The sequence below is a fragment of the Dreissena polymorpha genome, chromosome 9 (assembly GCF_020536995.1).
Source record: "Dreissena polymorpha isolate Duluth1 chromosome 9, UMN_Dpol_1.0, whole genome shotgun sequence".
In the NCBI taxonomy this organism is placed as follows: Eukaryota; Metazoa; Mollusca; class Bivalvia; order Myida; family Dreissenidae; genus Dreissena; species Dreissena polymorpha.
In genome coordinates this window covers 7949130-7973404 of record NC_068363.1, presented here as the reverse complement: position 1 = coordinate 7973404, position 24275 = coordinate 7949130, and the positions used below count along the sequence as shown (strand labels likewise).

Genomic DNA, 24275 nt, shown 5'->3' with positions numbered 1-24275 from the left:
GATATTTATTTAGATTTTCAAATTGGTAATAAAGATAACTAAGACTAAAAATGTCCGAACCTCCTTCTTAGCGAAGGCGCGTAGAATTGTCTCTAGAAGACAAAATCAAATTGATAAAAGAATCAGAGATGTTCCCTAAACCAACACTCAAGATTCTGTCAGAGAAATAAAGGGTAGGAAAGTTGACGATCGGGGATATCGTGCGAAAAAAGTCTGCGTACATATCTCATTGGGAAAACTCTTCACCAAACAAAATTAGAAACATCAAGGAACTTGTATGGGACTGGTTCTGTATTGTAAGGGCTAAGTCATTGCCGATCTCTGGTCCGATCATACAGGAAAAGGCACGGAGCTTTGCTAAGGAACTAGGAATTAGTGACTTTAAAGCGTCTAATGGGTGGCTGTGTCGTTGGAAGATGTTTTTTCAGTGTAAAAAGAAACTAAATTCACCTAAAAATGCATACATGTGTAAAATTGTTTGTTTTTCAGGTTGCACTGTTTGTTTTATGTAGTGAATGATATTGCTTTCAAATCAATAGATTAAGTGACATGTGTTGTTCTTATGTGATGCAGTATCAATAAATGTTATATGTAAATAAACTATTAAATTTTGCTGAAAGTGTTTTTTCCACATCAGCTATGTAATTGAGCTTCTGAAAATAAAATAGACAATGTCCCCTCTAAACCGGAATCCTCTCTGAACCGGAATTTCCTCTTGGTCCTGGGGATGTCCGGTTTTGAGGGGTTCCACTGTATTCATTTCCCTTAAAATGTCTGACAAAAGCACAGTAGAAATGTTGCTTTCCTATCGGACCGAAGATTGTGAAAATTGAACATAAATCTTCTTACACCAAAGTCTGTCATGAAATGTTAAAGGCATTATAATAGCTCCATGTTTCAAGTGGGAACCTTAATGGAGCACTTTTACAAGGGAAGGGCATTGTTTGGTAATAAAAGCAAAACAAACGAGCAGCACCCTTGGAAAACAAGGTTTGATGCATGTGCATTAAGTGTCATCAAAGATTAGTCTATGCAGTCTATGTAGATTAGTCTATGACTTTATAATCAGGGATGACATTTTCCACTTATATGGTATTAATTGTTTATAGGAAGTACACTGTACAGGCTAATCTGGGATGACAAAATTGCATTAAGCCCCATATTCACAGAGCGCGGCTCCATTGTATTTTCATTTGATCATAATGGCAGTTTACTTGGGAAGTTAACAAGCCCAATTCTAACTTCAAAGACAGTCTGTGCAAAACAAACATTCATGTTTTCATAAACAGGGTCTTGATAAAGGAGAAGTCAAAGGTGAGGAAAATTCTGTCCAATTATTATGGATAACGGGACGTGCATAAGGGGATTTCCTTGTCCAGCAAAGAACAACAAACATGATGTTCACCTGAAGCTTGCTCCACATCCCTTGAATCACTCTCCATATTATCTTCCAATTCCATAGGCTCCTTGTTTTCTTTGTCTGTCACATCCCTCTGCTGTTCAACATTACTAGCATTACTTTCGATGTTCATATCACAAGAATTATTCTGAGCAACGTCGTCTGTATCAGGACAGTTTTCATCTGACCCTTCTTTTGTGGCTGACAGGTCATGGTCATTCTCAGACTCCTGGTTGTCATGGTTACTGAAGGTCACTTGGTTACCATGATTACTAGTATCCATGGATACAACTCCATCTTCCATAGCACTTTGTTCCAGACCCTCCACTGCCTCGGCTGAAATATAAACAAGGCTAATGCAAGAAGCTCAACACAAGACCAGACATCAGTTTAAATGCTTTTTTTTTTAAATAAGTAATTAACAATAAGTCAATTTGTTGAGAAAAACTGTTATACAACTAGAAATGTCACAGATGCTTTTGCTCCAACCACACATGCTTGGATGCAGAAAAAACAATTATATATTCTACATGTGACAAAAAGACAAAGGGCAATAATTCTGCTAAAACTCTTGGCAGAAATAATTCCATAAACTATTGCCTCAACATTAAGGTCATTCAGCCGTGAAAGTTTGAGCCATAAAAAAAACCAATACAGTTAGAGGAAATGAAGACGCAAAAATGGTAAATTTAATGAAACAAAACTTTTCCCCAAACTAGAAGTGATAAAAATCCTTTTCTTTATGATCATATGTAAATTAAGGTCATTCAATGTGTGCAAGGTTTAGTGAGATTCACTCAATAGTCAAAGAGGATTTAAAAACATATCCTTGTAGTACTAAATATATACTCTATAATAGAACAAGAGATGTGTTCGTCAGAAACACAATGCCCCCAATTGCACCGCTTTGGAAAAAAATATTTTTTTTGTTGTTTTTTTTTACCTTTGACCTTGAAGGATAAGCTTGACCTTGAACTTCCACCACTCAAAATGTGCAGCTTCATAAGAACGCTGCTTTGAAAAAAAAAAATCTGACCTTTAACCTTGAAGGATGACCTTGACCTTGAACTTCCACCACTCAAAATGTGCAGCTTCATGAGATACACATGCATGCCAAATATCAAGTTGCTATCTTCAATATTGAACAAGAGATGTGTTGGTCAGAAACACAATGCCCCCTATTGCGCCGCTTTGAATTTTTTTTTTTACCTTTGACCTTGAATAATGACCTTGACCTTGAACCTCCACCACTCAAAATGTGCAGCTTCATGAGAACGCCGATTTGATTTTTGTTGTTGTTGACCTTTGACCTTGAAAAATGACCTTGACCTCGAACTTCCACCACTCAAAATGTGCAGCTTCATAATAACGCCACTTTGAATGATTTTTTTTTACCTTTAACCTTGAAGGATGACTTTGACCTTAAAGGATGACCTTGACCTTCCACCACTCAAAATGTGCAGCTTCACGAGACGCCGCTTGGAAAAAAAATATTAATTTTTTTTTTACCTTGAAGGACGACCTTGACCTTGAAGGATGACCTTGACCTTGAACTTCCACTACTCAAAAAGTGCAGCTTCATGATACCGCCGCTTTGATTTTTTTTTTTTACCTTTGACCTTGAAGGATGACCTTGACCTTAAAGGATGACCTTGACCTTTCACCACTCAAAATGTGGAGCTTCATGAGAACGCCGCTTTGATTTCTTTTTTTTTTTACCTTTGACCTTGAAGGATGACCTCGACCTTGAACTTCCACCACTCAAAATGTGCAGCTTCATGAGATACACATGCATACCAAATATCAAGTTGCTATCTTCAATATTGAAAATGTTATGGCCAATGTTAAAGTTTTCGGACGGACAGACGCCATATATTTGACATTTGACCTTAAAGGATGACCTTGACCTTTCACCACTCAAAATGTTCAGCTCCATGAGATACACGTGCATGCCAAAAATAAAGTTGCTATCTTCAATAGTGAAAAAGTTATGGCCAATGTTAAAGTTTTTGGACGGACGGACATACGCCATATATTAGACATTTGGCCTTGAAGGATGACCTTGACCTTCACCACTCAAAATGTGCAGCTCCGTGAGAGGCACATGCATGCCAAATATCAAGTGGCTATCTTCAATAGTGAAAAAGTTATGGCCAATGTTAAAGTTTTTGGACAGACGGACAGATGCCATATATAAGACATTTGACCTTGAAGGATGACCTTCACCTTCACCTTTCACCACTGAAAATGTGCAGCTCCGTGAGATGCACATGCATGCCAATATCAAGTTGCTATCTTCAATATTGAAAAAGTTTTGGCCAATGTTAAAGTTTACGGACGGACAGACGCCATATATGTGACATTTTACCTTGAAGGATGACCTTGACCTTCACCTTTCACTACTCACAATGTTCAGCTCCATAAGATACACATGCATGCTAAATATTAAGTTGCTATCTTCAATAGTGAAAAAGTTATGGCCAATGTTAAAGTTTTTGGACAGCCGGACATACGCCATATATTAGACATTTGACCTTGAAGGATGCACATGCATGCCAAATATCAAGTTGCTATCTTCAATATTGAAAAAGTTATGGCCATTAAAGTTTTCAGACGGACGGACAGACTGACATACACACATATTGACATACTGACACACTGACGGACAGTTCTATTGCTATATGCCACCCTACCAGGGGCAAAAAAACAGACAATAATTCTGCCAAAGCTTGAGGCAACCAAAATTCCTGTCTTAACATTCATCTACACGTTGAGGTCATTCAAATGTGGACAATTGAGCAGACTTCTATTAGCATATATGTCATTGAAAATAAGAAGACACCATATTGTCATGGAAAATAAGGAGACTTCATGTTCTATTATTAGAATTATTTACATCATCACATTTAAAACAGCCAAACTTTTAGACCAAACATAGTGTTAGAGTAGTCTATTGTTTCAAATGAATGTTTTATTCTTATGAATTGCTTTATTTGCACCAAAACACATATACATGATACTCTTTGAACAACCTTTTAGCAAGCTAGTTTGAGCCTCACTTTGGCAAAATGGGGCGGAAGCATGTGTGTAAAGTTTTATCCCAGATAAGCATGTGCAATCCACTTAGGCTAATCAAGGATGAAATTTTACGCTCATATAGGTATTTTTTGTTTGAAGGCAGTCACTTCTAAGTGTGGACTGCACAGGCGAATCTGGGATTGAACTTAAACACATGCATTTAGCCCGGATTTCTTGTAGCGAGGCTAAATCAAATCCTTGCAATTAATTCAGGGTCTATGGTTGGGGTTGGGCTGGTCGCAGCCATACCTGATTCACTGGTGATTCCCGACTCCAAAGGGTCTATGTTAATGAATGCATCTGCATTGCACATTGGGAGGTAGTCCTCTCCAGTGTTCTGTAACCTCTCCTGGGTAGATAGAAGACTCAAGTTAGTAAAACTCTTAACCCTTTCCCACTCTGAAGCAAAGTAAAAATGGCTATGTGCAAAAAGCATAAAACCAGAACAGCCTGCGAGTAACTCGCAGTCTGGTCAGGTGTTAAGCTGTTTGCTGCTCACTGCCTGCTCAGTATCTAAGAATTTGAAATGAAGCCTTTAAAACTTGAATTTAGTACCGGTAAGACAGGTCTTTAGTTAAATAAAACTTCTAAGGCCTTAGGGACTACTTATGCGTCAAAACACGTATATAAGCGGTAAAGTGTTAAATCACCTGTATTCACAATCCCATTTTTAGGCTTATGAATAAACAGTAGTCTAAGACTTACCCAGTAATCAAAAATACCTCTGACTTTACATATATATATATATAGAGAATATTAAGTGAGTTTTGGATAAAGATCAAATTATCATGCGAGGCTTAGAACTGATGTAGCGCGAGGCTTGCAAAGCGCTAACATGGTTCGTGCCGAGCATGATAAACTTGATCTTTATCCAAAACTCACATAATATTCTATTTATCCTATTATTTCCTTACAATTTTCCATTAATAACTGTCAAATATGGCATTTTTTGACGATTTAGTTTTTCCGTAGTTGACAAATACAGATTCTCCAATTTTTGGAAAAACCCAAATCTGATCTAAAAATAACGATAGTATAAAGCTCATGTTTATACGATTGTTGTTATACTATCGATTTTCATCTGGTAATAGGATAAAAAGGCTAAAATTGATGCTTAAATCAACAATATATTGTCCTGGAAATAACATCATATTACTATAGATGTTAACTGCCATGCTAGAATTGACTTCAAAAGTAATTTATGAACATTACAGTTTTAAGAATATTCTTTATTTTTTGGCTTAAGTCTGGTGAATATGCGCCCACGATGACATCTGACTGACACTAAGGAAGCTCTGTTTTCAAAACCCTTGTTTCTCACCACAAAACTTTCAAATCACCGAACAAACTTTGAAAAAAATATTTAAAAACAAGAAATGTGTTTGTCAGAAACACTATGTCCCCTTCTGCACAGCTTTGATTTAGTTGTTTTTTTACCTTTGACCTTAAAGGATGACCTTGACCTTGACCTTTTACCACTCAAAATGTGCAGCTCCATGAAATACACATGCCTGCCAAATATTTGAAGTTGCTATCTTCATATTATAGCAAAAGTTATTGCAAAATCTTAAAGTTGGCACAAACCAACAGACAGACCAACAGACAGGGCAAAAACAATATGTTCCCCACTATAGTGGTGGGGGACATAAAAAAGAGTTTTGTTTCAATGTAAAAAAATAAAGAAAAACATGTTCATGCAGACATCAAAACAGCAGTTACTAGAGTAAACAAGTTGCTATCTTCAATATTGCAAAAGTATTCATTAAATGAGCGATTTTGGCCACATATATTTGACCTCTGACCTTGAAGGATGACCTTGACCTTTCACCACTCAAAATGTGCAGCTTCATGAGATACACATGCATGCCAAATATGTAGTTGCTATCTTCAATATAGCAAAAGTTATTGCAAAATGTTAAAGTTGGCGCAAACAGACCAACAGACTGACAGGGCAAAAACAATATGTCCCCCACTACTATGGTGACATAAAAATTTATATATGACAATGCCTTAACATCTTCAAACAATATTTAGAGAAATACTCTATAAACCACCAGAAAGCATAAAATCAATAGACTGTGCCATTAGTGGAAATATTATTTCTATGATTTCTCGTTAATCAAAATCGATATTCCACAGGATCCAATTTTTATTTTATTTATTTAATGCTAAAAATCATTATTTTTGTATTTTTGCTGAAATAATGATGTCGTAACATCATGAAAATGAAGTCATTTTACAGTATAACAGTGAAAATTATTGATAACTTCACTGTTAATTTTCACTGTTTGAAACAGTGAGTTACATGTATCAGTTTTAATTAATTGATATTTCTCTATAAACAACTTGAAAGCATAAAGTAATAATCTTAAGTTTGCAATAAAAACCTTATTAATAAAATATGCCCACAAGACATCAGCACTCTTTTGTCAAGTTAATCAGTCAGGCATTTTGTACACAGAGCTGTATCTTCATTTTCTGGTCTGCAGCAACCCTGTCCACTAATGAGACCAAGAAACCTTGTGTAAATTTACAACTGATAGGGTTACACCAGTCCAAACTGTGCCACTGTACAGGCTGGCCTGTAGCTGGCCGCATATGGCATAAGACCCATTTTCCCACAACGCTGCTTATTTATTAGCACAAGGTCCTTTATTCATTAAAGTAACCAGCTTTCCAGTCGCCAAAGAACAGATCTCTCCAACCAATTTATCTTTCAAAATATGCACATTCATTTACAAAGACTCTTTGCTTGTTTGACAAAATGGCCAAGATAAAGCAGTACCTGATCGGCAGATTAATGAGTTTGACTGACAGCTGGCGAATAGTAGATGGCAAAGCCAGCAAGCCAAAGTACAAAAGAAATAATAACACGCAAAAAAAAACTCATTTCCACAGGGGTAACAAAACACTCATTACCACTGGGGTTACAAAACATCACACTTCTACCAAGGGTGACACAACAATAATTTCCACTGGGATTACAAAACACTGATTTTTCCAATGGAGTTACTACCACTCATTTCCACTGGGGTTGCAAAACATCACATTTCCACCATGGTAACAATACACTGATTTCCACTGGGGTTACCTGACGAGTGATTGCGACCTCTGACAGCTCCTCCGGTAGATTGACAAAGGATTTCTCGTTGGAGGGCAGGTTGGTGTCTGGTTCGGGCAGGTAAAGGCTGGTGGCAATGCTTGCCTCAAACAGGGCCTCCCAGGTGGCAGGGTCGTCTGTGTCTGAGTGCAGAGAGGTGAGGTGCTCCACAAGGCGGCTGGAGCTCAGGAAGATCTGCTCACACTTGCAGCATCTGCAGGAACATAACATGGGGTAAATGATGTGGGTACTTGAGATAGGGACATTACATGGGGTAAATGACGTGGGTAATTTACCTCTTAATTGAGGCTTGTTTCATTCTTTATGGAATTTGTTTATTAAAGAGGTGTCTTCTCAAAAAAAAAATCCAGTGCATGCTGAAAGTATCGTCCCTGATTTGCCTGTGCAGACTGCACAGGTAAATATGGGAGGACATTTTAAGAACATGCATTAAGCCCAGTTTTCGCAGAACAAGGCTTAGTTTGTAGTCCTAGCATTCAGCACAACGAAAAGTGACCAAAAGTCAAGTACTTAATGGCTAATACTTTCTGGTAGGACTGTGCCTATAACCGAGTACAAAAGCTGATTGTAAAAGTTATTTGACTGACAAATGTTTATCTACCGCCATCCATCATGGTGTATCATATATACACCACTCTACTTAGTTAAGGAGGTTTGCAATAAATTTGGATAAACAACAAGGTATCCACAAATTTAGTGACTGAAATCAAAAAGGTAGTTATTTTTGCATTTTCAGAAGACTACATTCAAAGCACATCTTGATCACTGCTGGCACTATAAACCCTAACCTCACCTGTACAAACACCTGTGCTTCTGGAAGTGTTTCTCTAGGTATTTTGGTCTAGATGCAGAGTAACTACACAGTTGGCAATGCTGGATAATGGACATATCCTTGATATCATGAACAAACAGGTGCCTGTCTCGGTCCGTCTTTTTCTTGAACTTGCGGTTGCAGACGTGGCACTGGTGGATCACAGTCGTACCCCGCATGTCTCTACCCTGCATGAAGGTGGCCAGGTACTCCTTGCCTGCACATAGTAATACAGAAATTGTTCTTGCGTGGCATGCATCTCAAGATTAACAAGACTATTGCCAAGCAACATATGTACCCTACCGGCTCCACCATTGTCAGAAATTCCACCATTGTAAGAATTTTTTTCTTTTTTTATATTTGTTGCCATAGCAACCATAACTTTTGACATAGGAACAAAATGAAATGACATGCATAATGTCCATATTGCCATCTATCCATGTTACATGTTTCATGAAAAAATATTAAGAACTTTTAAAGTTATCGCAGGATCTAGAAAAAAACACCATTTTCAGCAGTATTCCTAGTCTATTTGTTGCCATGGCAACCAGAATTTTTGATGTAGGAACAAAATGAAATGACGTGCATAATGTCCATATTGCCATCTATCCATGTTTCAAGTTTCTTGAAAAAATATTAAGAACTTATAAAGTTATTGCAGGATCCAGAAAAGTGTGACAGACTGACTGATGGACGGACACACAGAGCGCAAACCATAAGTCCCCTCCGGTTTCACCGGTAGGGGACAAAAATATCATACCTAAAAAAGGAGCAAAAATCCTGGTTGTGTAAAAAACATTGTCACCGAAAAAAGGGATGCACAAAGTCACATGCCAGTTAATATGTTTGTTAAGTTTTGGCTCTTCAACAGCAATATTGTTTGTGTTTTTTATATCATTATTTTTTTTTTACAAAAAAGAGCAACAACTCTTGCTGTGTCAAAAATATCTTTTTATGGTGTACAATGATTGTGCCCTTCCATACCAAAAGATTGAGGTGCATAATTTAAAATGCTAGTTAAGTTTAATTTCAATCAATGGTCATTCACAGTCATTCATCGGTAGAGATAGTATTTTCAAGGACGTTCATTTCTCAAACAAAGGACTCATTTTCCACTGACCTTTGGCATTATCATGGTATTTCCTAATATGACTCATGAGTGACTTCTGAGTGTTGTAGAGCTTGTTGCAGATCTTGCAGCGCTGCTTGTCTGAGGTGTGGATCAGCTGGTGCTCCGCCAGGTGACTCTTGTTCACTGTCTGGAACTTGCAGTGGTCACAGTGGTAGTACTGACCAGTGTGCTTACGCATGTGTGTGTACAGGTTGCCTGTAATGGGCATAGCACTTTTATAATGAAGGAGTTATGGTCAACGTACACACCTTGGTGTTCACAATCTATTCAAGACAGTGCTTAAAAAATCAAGGATTTTTCCTCCTCAAAAATCAAGTACTATTTTGGCATGTTTTAAAAGCTAAACCTAATTTGAGTAATTTTCAAGAGCAATTTTTTTTATAAATTTCTTTTTAAGACTGGTGCAAACCCTGTACATGAGTAGGGATGCACATAAACAAGTCATGGTATTGACATACTTGAAGTTTCAGTTCAGTTGCCTGTTAGCATATTGCAATAATTTTCTCAATTCATAACAATTTTTGCAAACCATTCGACCTGACTTACTATATGAGGCGGAAAAATCACACCCCTAGACTATATGAGGGATAACCTGCTTGACGGAATTATTCCAATAACCCCTCTCTGAAACGGAGATTGTAGGTGTATAAATACAAACCAATTATTGGTCACCTTAAACCTTTTTTCGCAAGAATCTACATGCCACTTTTTAAAGAGTGATATATGTGTGAACAAGTAAGATTTGAACCTTGCTCTAGGAGGGACTTAATGCATTTGCGTGAAGTTCTATCTCAGATTAGCCTATGCAGTCCAAAAAGGTTAATCAGGTTCAGATTTTATGTAATTTTTTCTTTAAAGGATGTCTCTTCTAAACAAAAATTCAGTTTAGACGGAAAGAGTTGTCCTTCATTAGCCATTTGCAGACTGAATCTCGGATGATACTTTAGGCATTAAGCCCCATTTTCCCAGAGTGAGTCTCATATTATTGTATGATATGAACATAGTTCACCTCTGCAGTTAGAGTCGTAGTTGCACTTGAAGCACTTGTACGGGCGCAGGGTTGTGTGTGTGAGGACGTGGAATCTCATGTGAGACAGCGACTTGAACACCTTGTCACATGTGTTACAGGAGAATAAGGTCAACATTGTGTTACAGAACCTGAAAATGGTGAGACAGTTACAGGAAAATGCCATCAATATGTGTTATCAATACATGCCAATAAGTTGAATTTAATAAGCGTACAATTTATATTCTCTTACTTTTACAAACATTAGTATTTTAAATATTAATGTACACTTTAAAACAAAGAATAATACTGAAAACTTAGAAGTAATATTGCATGTTTCCAGATTCTAAATATAGACAGCTTTAGTGCTTGAGACTTTCAATAACTAGAGCATTTGTGTCATCTTTGTGAGACCTGAAGTTTAAGTTACTTTATATAATGATGCTAAGTACAATCCACCGAGTGGAGTCAGCAAGATATGGTAAATCACTTCTCAGCCCACAGACTGACCTGGACGGTTGTGCAATGTCCATATTGACCTCCTGCTTGATGCCGTGGGTCTGGAACATGTGGTCAATGCCGCTGAGGTCAACATTGAGACTCGCTTCAAACTTGGCCTTGTCTTCTTCACTAAGGAACATTGGAGTGGTGCCGACCATGTCTCGAACAGTGTCCTCAATGTCAGGGCCAGAGGACAGCTGTATGAAGAAGAAGAGAATAAGCTTCATTTAGGGAAAACTGGGCTTGATGCATGTGCATAATTGTGACTTGTTCTGAGAAAACTGGGCTTAATTCATGTGCGTAAAGTGTCGTCCCAGATTAGCCTGTGAAGTCCGCACAGGCTAAGCAGGGACGACACTTTTCGCTTTAATGGTATTTGTAGTTTCAAGGAAGTCCCTCCTTACTGAAAATCAGGTATAGGCGGAAAGTTTCCTCCCTGATTAGCCTGTGCGGACTGCACAGGCTAATCTGGGATGACACTTTACGCACATGAATTAAGCCCGGTTTTCTCAGAACAAGACACAATAAATCTGCTAATCATGACACTCATCGCTTTTATTGATTTTTTATGTTTAAATGTCTGTTCGCAACCAACAGCCAGTTTACGTGGTATTAGTTTCTATGCTTGAATATTGGCACAGAAGTTTTATTGTTTAAATGATACTTGTATACCCTCTGTGCTCCCTCAAACTGATTCTTAAAGCTTATAGGCAATATATAAATTGGAATTAACACAAGAAACACTTTCTTCAACAAATACGCATTCAAATACCAAATGATAACTATGCACCTGTACTGGTATTTCCTTAGCCTCTGAAGATTGCTGTACTTGCTGCCCCTCTGTGGATCCCTCATTTGAGCCCTGTTCTGCATAACGGGCCACTTGTTCCAGATCAACATCTTGGTTGTCTTCACTAGTACCTGAACAGAAAGGCAAGATAAAATAATAACTTCATATTACCAAATGAGCCTGATTTTGTTTTCACCTATTTGGTTTGGACACTTTCCACCTAAACTAGATTTTTGCTAAGAAGAAATTTCCAATAAACAAAAATATGATAACATTATAAAGTTTTGTCCCTGATTGGTCTGTGCAGAATGCCCTGGCCAATCTGGGACAACACTTAACACACATGAATTAAGGCCAGTTTTCTCAGTATGCAGCTCTAATATTAACAATTATTCCAAACCATATTACATAACTTTACGCTTACATGGCCACATATAACAATAAACATGCCTTGGATTGAACAATGATGGCAAATGTCTACACAAAGCACTGAAATTATGAGATTTTATTGAGCCTTAGCATAACAAATTTACTGTAAATAAAATTAAGAAACAAAACAAGAGGGCCATGATGGCCCTGAATCGCTCATCTGACTAACCAAATACAATCCCAACCCAGATTTCATCAAGATAAACATTCTGACCAAATTTCATAAAGATTAGATAAAAACTGTGACCTTTATTGTCTACACAAGGTTTTTCTATTTGACCTAGTGACCTAGTGTTTGACCCCAGGTGACCCAAATACAATCCCAACCCTGATTTCATCAAGATAAACATTCTGATCAAATTTTATAAAGATTGGATGAAAACTGCGACCTCTTCTGTCTTCACAAACAAATTGTTGACGGTTTTTCTATTATTTTACCTTGTGACCTAGTTTTTGACCTCAGATGACCCAAATACAATCCCAACCCAGATTTCATCAAGATAAACATTCTGACCAAATTTCATAAAGATTGGATGAAAACTGCGACCTCTATTGTCTACACAAGGTTTTTCTATTATTTGACCTAGTGACCTAGTTTTTGACCCCAGATGACCCAAATACAATCCCAACCCAGATTTTATCAAGATAAACATTCTGACCAAATTTCACAAAGATTGGATGAAAACCTAGACCTCTACTGTCTACTCAAGGTTTTTCTACTATTTGACCTAGTTTTTGACCTAGTGACCTAGTTTTTGACCCCAGATGCCCCAAATACAATCCCAACCCAGATTTCATCAAGATAAACATTCTGACCAAATTTTATAAAGAGTGGATGAAAACTGTGACCTCTACTGTCTACACAAACAAATTGTTGACGGACGCACACACGCACACACATACAGACGCCGGACATCACACGGTCACATAAGCTCACCATGTCACTTTGTCGCATTTCCCTTTTTGGTGGATTTTTTTACTTACTCTCTAATTATTACATTTGTACATGTTTGCACTATATGTATTCATTGCTTTTTTCATAATTATGTTTGACAAGATTAAATTAAAATTGAATTGAGATATAATAAGCATGGGACACATCAATGTATTAAAAAACAAGATATTTTAGAAGTTTTCACAAAATAATCAAATTATAAGCATATAATCTTCATATTTGTGACCCCCGGGTCAGGGCCAAATTTGACCCAAATGGCGTAAATTGAAGAAACTTGGTAGAGGACTATGAGATGTAACTGCATACTAAATTTAGTAGCCCTAGGCCCAATGGTTTTAGACAAGAAGATTTTAAATAGGCAGTTTTTAAGCATTTATTAAATTTTAAGACCCCTGGGGCAGGGTCAAAGTTGACCCCAGGGGCATAATTTGAAACAAGAGGACCAAGGGAATGGTAGACCCTATATACTCCAACATGTAAACATTAAAGTGAAGTATATATCTAATATAAAATGTCTAAATGATGATGCCAGATCTGCTCATTTTGAGCAATTTCTTCATTTATCACAATGATTTATAAAATACCAAAATCAATTCCTTCATTTTCCATTACAATTTAAGTCTTTTAATTTGGAAAGTCCAAAATGTGTCATTTGGTAAAGCATTAACCCTTTACCAAATGACACATTTTGAACTGTCCCAAATTGAAAGATGATGCAGACAACACTTAAAATTATAATGGAATATGAAGAAATAGCTTTGGAAGAGTATAAATAATTGTGATAAAAGGAGAAATTGCTCAATATGAGCAATTTCTCCTTTAATCACAATGATTTATACAGTCTTCTGCACCAAACCCATAAAATCCTGTTACCGTTTGGTAATGGGTTATTCCAACCAAAAATGTGGAAATGGATTATTCCATTACAAACAATAACAAGAATTTACTGGTTTATTGCAGACGACTCTAGAAATCATTTGTGATTAAAGGAGAAATTGCTTATTTTGAGCAATTTCTCCTTTTATCACAATGATTTCAACCCTACCAAAGCTATTTCTCACATTCCATTACAATGTTCTTTGTCATCTGCGACCTCTTTGAATTTGGGACAGTCCAAAAGTTGTCATTTGGTAAAGGGTTTATGGGTTCAACAGAAGTTGACCTTACATCTTCACAGGTGTTATGCAATGTAGGATTTCTTGAAGTACTGTTAGGGGAGTTACCCTTCTACCTCAGATGACTTAAGAAGACAAAAGAAGAAATTGCTCATAGCAAGCAAAATCTCCTTTAAACACAATGTTTTCTACCTATTTGGTTGAGGACTATAAGATTTCACCACATACCAAATTTGGTAGCCCTAGGCATTATGGTTATGGACAAGAAGATTTTCAAAGTTTTCACAAAATATGCAAAAACGTATAAACATGCAAAGTTCAAAGAGCTCCTTCGGCCATGTTTTTCAACGAAACAAATTTTCTTGAACAACTTTTTTAGGGGAGCCTTTAAGGATCATTCCTGTAAAAAAAATTGAAAATCCGACGAGCCGTTTCTGACGAGAAGATTTTTTAAGGTTTTGACCATATATGGGCATGGCGGCCAGCTGGGTTATGTGACCAAATTTTTTTTTTACAATATTTTTTTCCTGTGACGTAAGGATGCTCCACATGAAATTTGGTTGAAATTGGCTCAATGGTTTAGGAGGAAAATATGATCTGCTCAGGTACGCTAAAAAGTGGACTTAAACATTGAGATAAAAGGAATTTTTGCTTGTTTTGAAGAGATTCCTCTTTTTTCTCAAAATTGACAAGATATCATCCACTAAACAGGCAACCCATGTTCGCATAAGGAAAAGGGTAACTTGGAAAAAAATGGTATCCATTTAACCCTTTACCAATCAACATATTTTGGACTGAACAATTTCTCAATTTCCCACAATGATCCAACCCTACCAGAGCAATTTCCTAAGCAATAATCACCTCCCATTTTAAAAATGGTATCCATTTAACCCTTTACCAATCAACATATTTTGGACTGAACAATTTCTCGATTTTCCCACAATGATTCAACCCTACCAGAGCAATTTCCTAAGCAATAATCACCTCCCATTTTAAAGGAAAAATAATTTCTCATCAACAAAACTACAGCATTAATTGATTTCTGGTAGTTAACCCTTTTCCAAATCGAAAGAGGTTGCAGACGACAAATTAAATTATAATGGAATAAGAAGAAACTGATTTAATAGGGTAGGAAGCATTGTGATGAAAGGAGAAAATGCTAATTTCAGCAATTTCTCCTTTTATTTCAATGATTTCCACAGTCACAAACATTTGCAGAAAGAATTAACTGTTCTGGGTTAAGGGTTTATGTGGTCTGCAGCAAAGCCATCAGAAGAGAATCGTGTCAGAAAAACCTGGCCTGTAGCCAGCAAATCCTTTACTCTAATAGCACTATGAATTGGAAAAAAGAGTACACTATAATTATTTCTAAATCTGCCATCTCAAGGAGATAATTCTGGACTTAATGGTCCGATGTTGCTCATTTTCGACAGGGCTCGAGTTTTCATTGATATGAAGACACTGTGCAAGTTTGGAAAGAATTGGATGAAAAATTTGGACTTTATTGCATAAACACCATTTTCTCAATTCAAGTGGAGGTAATTCTGTACTTCATAGACCAATAATGCTCATTTTTTGTAGGGTTCGTGTCCTCATTGATATAAAGACACTCTGCAAATTTGGAAAGGATCGGACAAAAAATGTGGAAGATTTTTGAAAGTTTTCACAAAATAGGCAAAAACAAATAAACATGCAAAGTTCAACGAGCTCCTGCGGCCATGTTTTTTGACAAATCAAATTTCTTTGAACAACTTTTTCAGAGGAGCCTTCAAAGGTCATCCCTGTGAAATTTTTTGAAAATCTGATGAGCGATTTCTGACAAGAAGATTTTTTAAGGTTTTTACCATATATGGTCATGGCGGCCATCTTGGTTATGTGATCAAATTTTTTTTAACAATTCTTTTGTCCCATGACCTAGGGATGCTCCACATGAAGTTTAGTTGAAATTGGCTCAATGGTTTAGTAGAAGATGTTCACAAATTGTTTACAGACAGACAGACAGACAGACAGACGGACGCCGGATGGTGAGTGATCACAATAGCTCACCCCGAGCTATCGCTCAGGTGAGCTAAAAAACACTAGAGATTTGTCACAGACGTGACGAATACCCCCACATGCCGCATTGACACAGAATATTTTGCATGTTGTCTTCACAAAAAACAGCGGACACTATGCTAAATGTTTAAAACACACTAAGTGACCCCCTGTTCTGGTCTTAGACCCTGCATGACCCATGTTCGAACTTGACCTACACCTCATCTAGATACAACTTCTGACCAAGTGTGGTGAAGATCGGATGAAAACTACTTGAATTACAGAGCAGACACCATGCTGAATGTGTAAAACGTACTTAGTGACCCAGTGACCTAATTTTTGACCCAGCATGACCCATATTCAAACTTGACCTAGACATCATCTAGATACAACTTTTGACTAAGTTTGGTGAAGATCGGATGAAAACTACTTGAATTTCAGAGCGGACACCATGCTCAATGTTTAAAACGCACTAAGTGACCCAGTGACCTAGTTTTTGACCTGCCATGACCCATGTTCGAACTTGGCCTAGACATCATCTAGATACAACATCTGACCAAGTTTGGTGAAGCTCTGATGAAAACTACTTGAATTAGAGAGCGGAAAACATGCTGAATGTTTAAAACGCACTAAGTGACCCCGTGACCTTGTTTTTGACCCGGCAAGGCCCATGTTTGAACTTGGCCTAGACATCATGTAGATACAACTTCTGACCAAGTTTGGTGAAGATGGGATGAAAACTACTTGAATTAGAGAGCGGATACAGACCGACCGACCGACAAGCTCACTCCTATATACCCCCCTAAACTTTGTTTAGTGGGGGTATAATGAGTAAGCAAACTTCAGAAAAGAATGATAAGTAATCAAATGTGTGTATACTTCACATTCTAATAAAGTAAGTAAAAACAGCTAAGGCCAAAAAGAAAAATAGTTGTGTTTCCGGTCACCCGACCGACCCTATCTTTTTGGGGCCGACCCAAAAACTTATTATCCAATATTTGCCTTTTTTGTTAATTTTTCCCCGTCGAGTTCCGAGTTCGGCGATTTTTTTCCATCTCCGTCCGGTCGAATTCGGCGATTACCAGAATTATTGTATTGTCACCTGCAAAATAACATCCTGTCGCCGCGAACGCTTTATATTATACACATTGTGCAATCGGGGGACCAGCCTGTTTTTCCCGAAAAATCGATATCCGGCGTTCCGTTTGATTGTAAACATGGCGTCGTCCATTTTGTCCGTCAATTTGAACAAATGTTTTCATCATGCCGAAACAAAGTCTTTGAATTCTTATTCAAACTCCATGACTTTAAAGAATGTATGGCACAGATACCACCCAGCACAGTGGAAGCGATCGAAACTGGAAGTTCGTGGGTTTGCTGCTGAAGAAAAGCTGAGTTTTTTTGTCTTTTGGACATTCGAGCTTACAATGAGCCTTCCTTCGGGATTGGCCTGCTTCTGTCAACTAATTTGTAGCAACACGTAATTTAGAGATAAACAAAAACAATAATTTTATTTCTGACGAACAGCGAGGATTAATTTAAATGTAGTCAATGACCTTTATAGTATTTTCAAGTGTAAATCGGCGACAGTCGTCTTTCGTGTCATTAGTTTTCGCGAGAGGTATTAAAACTTGAGACTGAACAATGGGTTCCTAAATGTATAGCACAAAGAACGATGTATCTCTCTCTCGTGCACAATTTTGCCAATTGACCATAATTCATTCTGTTTTCCTTTGCAAACAGGACTTCCGGATCTTAAAATGTAGCTTGCCGTGGGTCAAAATCAACTGAATAACCATCTAGAGACAATAACTTGAGTGCAAATGCACAAACTAAATAACTTTGGTACAATATCCTACAGTATCTGACAAAAAAACTGTCTTCATACATATTTTATAAACCAAAAAATTAGCTTATATTAGTTTTTTTCGTTATTCGTTCATTTAACCGGAACCCCTGTCTTGTTCAAAAAAAGAAACTGCTTCTCAAAAGTACTACCTCCTTTTGCAACATTAATTTTTAGAACTATTTACATATAAAAGGTTTTTCACAATTTTAAAGAACTAAAAGTAGTCTGCAGCAAAATGAAAATTTTCACCTTCAGATGGTAAAGAGTTAACATTGTGTGAAATATCTAACAACAAATATTTGATATACTTGATCCAAACTGCTATATTTAGATCTTAGAACAGTGTTCAACACTTTACACTGATTTATGGAAAACATGAAAAATAAAAAGAATCTTAAATAATAATAAGTTTTTCCTACCTACCGACCCTACTTTTTTTCAGGAGGTGACCTGAAACACAACTATTTTTCTTTTTGGCCTAAACAGAATCTCTGAAACATGGTAGGAGTATTTTCCTTTTTTATTTGAACTTTTACACAGAATCCAGGCCAGTGATTTTGGAACCAACTCAGGAGTGGTACATACAGTTACAACACAGGTGTGTGATTTTGGAACCACCTCAGGAGTGGAAAATACACTTATAACACAGGTGTGTGATTTTGGAACCACCTCAGGAGTGGAAAATACACTATGAACACAGGTGTGTGCTTTTGGAACCACCTCAAGAGTGGAAAATACTGTCTAAGTGTATTTCCCACTCCTGAGGCTGTTTCAAAATCACACATCTGTGTTTTTATGCCCCCATAGGTGGTTCCAAAATCACTTGCCTGTGTTCCAAGTGTATTTTCCACTTCAGGGTTGGTTCCAAAATCACTTGCCTGTATTCTAAGTGTATAATACACTTGGAATACAGGCAAGTGATTTTGGAACCAACACAGAAGTGGAAAATACACTTGGAACACAGGCAAGTGATTTGGGAACCAACCCAGAAGTGGAAATTACACTTGGAACACAGGCAAGTGATTTTGGAACCAACCAAGAAGTGGAAAATACACTTGGAACACAGGCAAGTGATTTGGGAACCAACCCAGAAGTGGAAAATACACTTGGAACACAGGCAAGTGATTTTGGAACTACCTATGGGGGCATAAAAACACAGACGTGTGATTTTGAAACAGCCTCAGGAGTGGGAAATACACTTAAAGCACCGGTGTGTGATTTTGAAACAATCTCAGGAGTGGAAAATACACTTAGAATACAGGTGTATGTTTTTGAAACCACCTCAGGAGTGGAAAATACACTTAGAATACAGGCAAGTGATTTTGGAACCACCTCAGGAGTGGAAAATACACTTTGAACAAAGAGGTGTGAATTTTGGAACAACCTCAGGAATGAACAAGAGATGTGTTTGTCAGAAACACAATGCCCCCTAATGCGCCGCTTTTTTTTACCTTTGACCTTGAAGGATGACCTTGACCTTTCAACACTCAAAATGTGCAGCTCCATGAGATACACATGCATGCCAAATATCAATTGCTATGTTCAATATTTCAAAAGTTATTGCAAACCTTTAATGTATTAAATTTTAAAATTTTTGACCTTAGACCTTGAAGGATGACCTTGACCTTGACCCTTCACCACTCAAAATGTGCAGCTCCATGAGATACACATGCATGCCAAATATCAAGTTGCTATGTTCAATATTTCAAAAGTTATTGCAAACCTTTAATGTATTAAATTTTTAAATTTTTGACCTTAGACCTTGAAGGATGACCTTGACCTTTCACCACTCAAAATATGCAGCTCCAAGAGATACACATACATGCCAAATATCAAGTTGCTATGTTCAATATTTCAAAAGTTATTGCAAAACTTTACTGTAAGGTTCAAGTTTTGGGACAGAATGACAGAATGACAGACAGAAAGACAGACAGGCCAAAAACAATAAACCCCCGAACTATCTATCTGGGGGCATAAAAATATACACCATAGACCCAGGCGTATGATTTTGGAACCACCTCAGGAATAGAAAATACAGTTTCTCCCTTATTTGTGTTCAGGAAAACTTCTTACTTTAAAAAAAGATCCAACAAAGTGAAGAGCTATATGAGTCATGCTCTTGAAAAATGTGGCTTAATGCATGTGTGTAACATGTTGTTCTAGATTAGCCTGAGCAGTCTGTTTGTGGCTTAATGCATCTGTGTAACATGTTGTTCTAGATTAGCCTGTGCAGTCGATTTGTGGCTTAATGCATGTGTGTAACATGTTGTTCTAGATTAGCCTGTGCAGTCTGTTTGTGGCTTAATGCATCTGTGTAACATGTTGTTCTAGATTAGCCTGTGCAGTCGATTTGTGGCTTAATGCATGTGTGTAACATGTTGTTCTAGATGAGCCTGTGCAGTCGATTTGTGGCTTAATGCATGTGTGTAACATGTTGTTCTAGATTAGCCTGTGCAGTCTGCTTGTGGCTTAATGCATGTGTGTAACATGTTGCTCCAGATTAGCCTGTGCAGTCTGTTTGTGGCTTAATGCATGTGTGTAACATGTTGTTCTAGATAAGCCTGTGCAGTCTGCTTGTGGCTTAATGCATGTGTGTAACATGTTGTTCTAGATTAGCCTGTGCAGTCTGTTTGTGGCTTAATGCATCTGTATAACATGTTGTTCTAGATTAGCCTGTGTAGTCTGCTTGTGGCTTAATGCATGTGTGTTACATGTTGTTCTAGATAAGCCTGTGCAGTCTGCTTGTGGCTTAATGCATGTGTGTAACATGTTGTTCTAGATTAGCCTGTGCAGTCTGTTTGTGGCTTAATGCATCTGTGTAACATGTTGTTCTAGATTAGCCTGTGCAGTCTGCTTGTGGCTTAATGCATGCCTAACATGTTGTTCCAGATTAGCCTGTGCAGTCTGCTTGTGGCTTAATGCATGTGTGTAACATGTTGTTCCAGATTAGCCTGTGCAGTCTGCTTGTTGCCTAATGCATGTGTGTTACATGTTGTTCCAGATAAGCCTGTGCAGTCTGCTTGTGGCTTAATGCATGTGTTACATGTTGTTCCAGATTAGCCTGTGCAGTCTGCTTGTGGCTTTATGCATGTGTGTAATGTTGTTCCAGATAAGCCTGAGCAGTCTGCTTGTGGCTTAATGCATGTGTGTAACATGTTGTTCCAGATTAGCCTGTGCAGTCTGCTTGTGGCTTAATGCATGTGTGTAACATGTTGTTCCAGATAAGCCTGTGCAGTCTGCTTGTGGCTTAATGCATGTGTGTAACATGTTGTTCCAGATTAGCCTGTGCAGTCTGCTTGTGGCTTAATGCATGTGTGTTACATGTTGTTCTAGATTAGCCTGTGCAGTCTGCTTGTGGCTTAATGCATGTGTGTAACATGTTGTTCTAGATTAGCCTGTGCAGTCTGCTTGTGGCTTAATGCATGTGTGTAACATGTTGTTCTAGATTAGCCTGTGCAGTCTGCTTGTGGCTTAATGCATGTGTGTAACATGTTGTTCCAGATTAGCCTGTGCAGTCTGCTTGTGGCGTAATGCATGTGGGTAACATGTTGTTCCAGATTAGCCTGTGCAGTCTGCTTGTGGCTTAATGCATGTGTGTAACATGTTGTTCTAGATTAGCCTGTGCAGTCTGCTTGTGGCTTAATGCATGTGTGTAACATGTTGTTCTAGATTAGCCTGTGCAGTCTGCTTGTGGCTTAATGCATCTGTGTAACATGTTGTTCCAGATAAGCCTGAGCAGTCTGCTTGTGGCTTAATGCATGTGTGTAACATGTTGTTCCAGATTAGCCTGTGCAGTCTATTTGTGGCTTAATGCATGCGTAACATGTTGTTCCAGATAAGCCTGTGTAGTCTGCTTGTGGCTTAATGCATGTGCGTAACATGTTGTTCCAGAATAGCCTGTGCAGTCTGTTTGTGGCTTAATGCATATGTGTTTCATGTTGTTCCAGATTAGCCTGTGCAGTCTGCTTGTGGCTTAATGCATGCGTAACATGTTGTTCCAGATTAGCCTGTGCAGTCTGCTTGTGGCTTAATGCATGTGTGTAACATGTTGTTCCAGATTAGCCTGTGCAGTTTGCTTGTGGCTTAATGCATGTGTGTTACATGTTGTTCCAGATTAGCCTGTGCAGTCTGCTTGTGGCTTAATGCATGTGTGTTACATGTTGTTCCAGATTAGCCTGTGCAGTCTGCTTGTGGCTTCATGCATGTGTAACATGTTGTTCTAGATTAGCCTGTGCAGTCTGCTTGTGGCTTAATGCATGTGTGTTACATGTTGTTCTAGATTAGCCTGTGCAGTCTGCTTGTGGCTTAATGCATGTGTGTTACATGTTGTTCCAGATTAGCCTGTGCAGTCTGTTTGTGGCTTAATGCATGTGTGTAACATGTTGTTCCAGATTAGCCTGTGTAGTCTGCTTGTGGCTTAATGCATGTGTGTTACATGTTGTTCCAGATTAGCCTGTGTAGTCTGCTTGTGGCTTAATGCATGTGTGTTACATGTTGTTCCAGATTAGCCTGTGTAGTCTGCTTGTGGCTTAATGCATGTGTGTTACATGTTGTTCCAGATTAGCCTGTGTAGTCTGCTTGTGGCTTAATGCATGTGTGTTATATGTTGTTCAAGATAAGCCTGTGCAGTCTGCTTGTGGCTTAATGCATGTGTGTTACATGTTGTTCCAGATTAGCCTGTGCAGTCTGCTTGTGGCTTAATGCATGTGTGTAACATGTTGTTCCAGATAAGCCTGTGCAGTCTGCTTTTGGCTTAATGCATGTGTGTAACATGTTGTTCCAGATTAGCCTGTGCAGTCTGCTTTTGGCTTAATGCATGTGTGTAACATGTTGTTCCAGATTAGCCTGTGCAGTCTGCTTGTGGCTTAATGCATGTGTGTAACATGTTTTTCCAGATTAGCCTGTGCAGTCTGCTTGTGGCTTAATGCATCTGTGTAACATGTTGTTCCAGATAAGCCTGTGCAGTCTGCTTGTGGCTTAATGCATGTGTGTAACATGTTGTTCCAGATTAGCCTGTGCAGTCTATTTGTGGCTTAATGCATGCGTAACATGTTGTTCCAGATAAGCCTGTGTAGTCTGCTTGTGGCTTAATGCATGTGCGTAACATGTTGTTCCAGAATAGCCTGTGCAGTCTGTTTGTGGCTTAATGCATATGTGTTTCATGTTGTTCCAGATTAGCCTGTGCAGTCTGCTTGTGGCTTAATGCATGCGTAACATGTTGTTCCAGATTAGCCTGTGCAGTCTGCTTGTGGCTTAATGCATGTGTGTTACATGTTGTTCCAGATTAGCCTGTGCAGTCTGCTTGTGGCTTAATGCATGTGTGTTACATGTTGTTCCAGATTAGCCTGTGCAGTCTGCTTGTGGCTTCATGCATGTGTAACATATTGTTCTAGATTAGCCTGTGCAGTCTGCTTGTGGCTTAATGCATGTGTGTTACATGTTGTTCTAGATTAGCCTGTGCAGTCTGCTTGTGGCTTAATGCATGTGTGTTACATGTTGTTCCAGATTAGCCTGTGCAGTCTGTTTGTGGCTTAATGCATGTGTGTTACATGTTGTTCCAGATTAGCCTGTGTAGTCTGCTTGTGGCTTAATGCATGTGTGTTACATGTTGTTCAAGATAAGCCTGTGCAGTCTGCTTGTGGCTTAATGCATGTGTGTTACATGTTGTTCCAGATTAGCCTGTGCAGTCTGCTTGTGGCTTAATGCATGTGTGTAACATGTTGCTCCAGATAAGCCTGTGCAGTCTGCTTGTGGCTTAATGCATGTGTGTTACATGTTGTTCCAGATTAGCCTGTGCAGTCTGCTTTTGGCTTAATGCATGTGGGTAACATGTTGTTCCAGATTAGCCTTTGCAGTCTGTTTGTGGCTTAATGCATGTGTGTAACATGTTGTTCTAGATAAGCCTGTGCAGTCTGCTTGTGGCTTAATGCATGTGTGTAACATGTTGTTCCAGATTAGCCTGTGCAGTCTGCTTGTGGCTTAATGCATGTGTAACATGTTGTTCCAGATTAGCCTGTGCAGTCTGTTTGTGGCTTAATGCATGTGTGTTACATGT

The 24275-nt window shown here is 38.2% G+C and overlaps 1 protein-coding gene across 6 annotated transcripts in view; it reads right to left on the bottom strand.

The window, feature by feature from the left end:
• The window catches only part of LOC127845516 (zinc finger protein ZFAT-like), a 68612-nt gene that overhangs the window by 24445 nt on the left and 19892 nt on the right, over positions 1–24275 (bottom strand). For all 6 annotated transcript variants that reach the window (XM_052376505.1, XM_052376506.1, XM_052376504.1 and 3 more), the window contains exons 8-15: positions 11839–11969; positions 11058–11245; positions 10551–10699; positions 9530–9736; positions 8392–8626; positions 7569–7791; positions 4727–4826; positions 1406–1735 (exon numbers count right to left, since the gene is read on the bottom strand). In XM_052376505.1, coding sequence (XP_052232465.1) covers positions 1406–1735; positions 4727–4826; positions 7569–7791; positions 8392–8626; positions 9530–9736; positions 10551–10699; positions 11058–11245; positions 11839–11969 — 1563 coding nt within the window. The remainder of the gene's footprint in view (positions 1–1405; positions 1736–4726; positions 4827–7568; positions 7792–8391; positions 8627–9529; positions 9737–10550; positions 10700–11057; positions 11246–11838; positions 11970–24275) is intronic.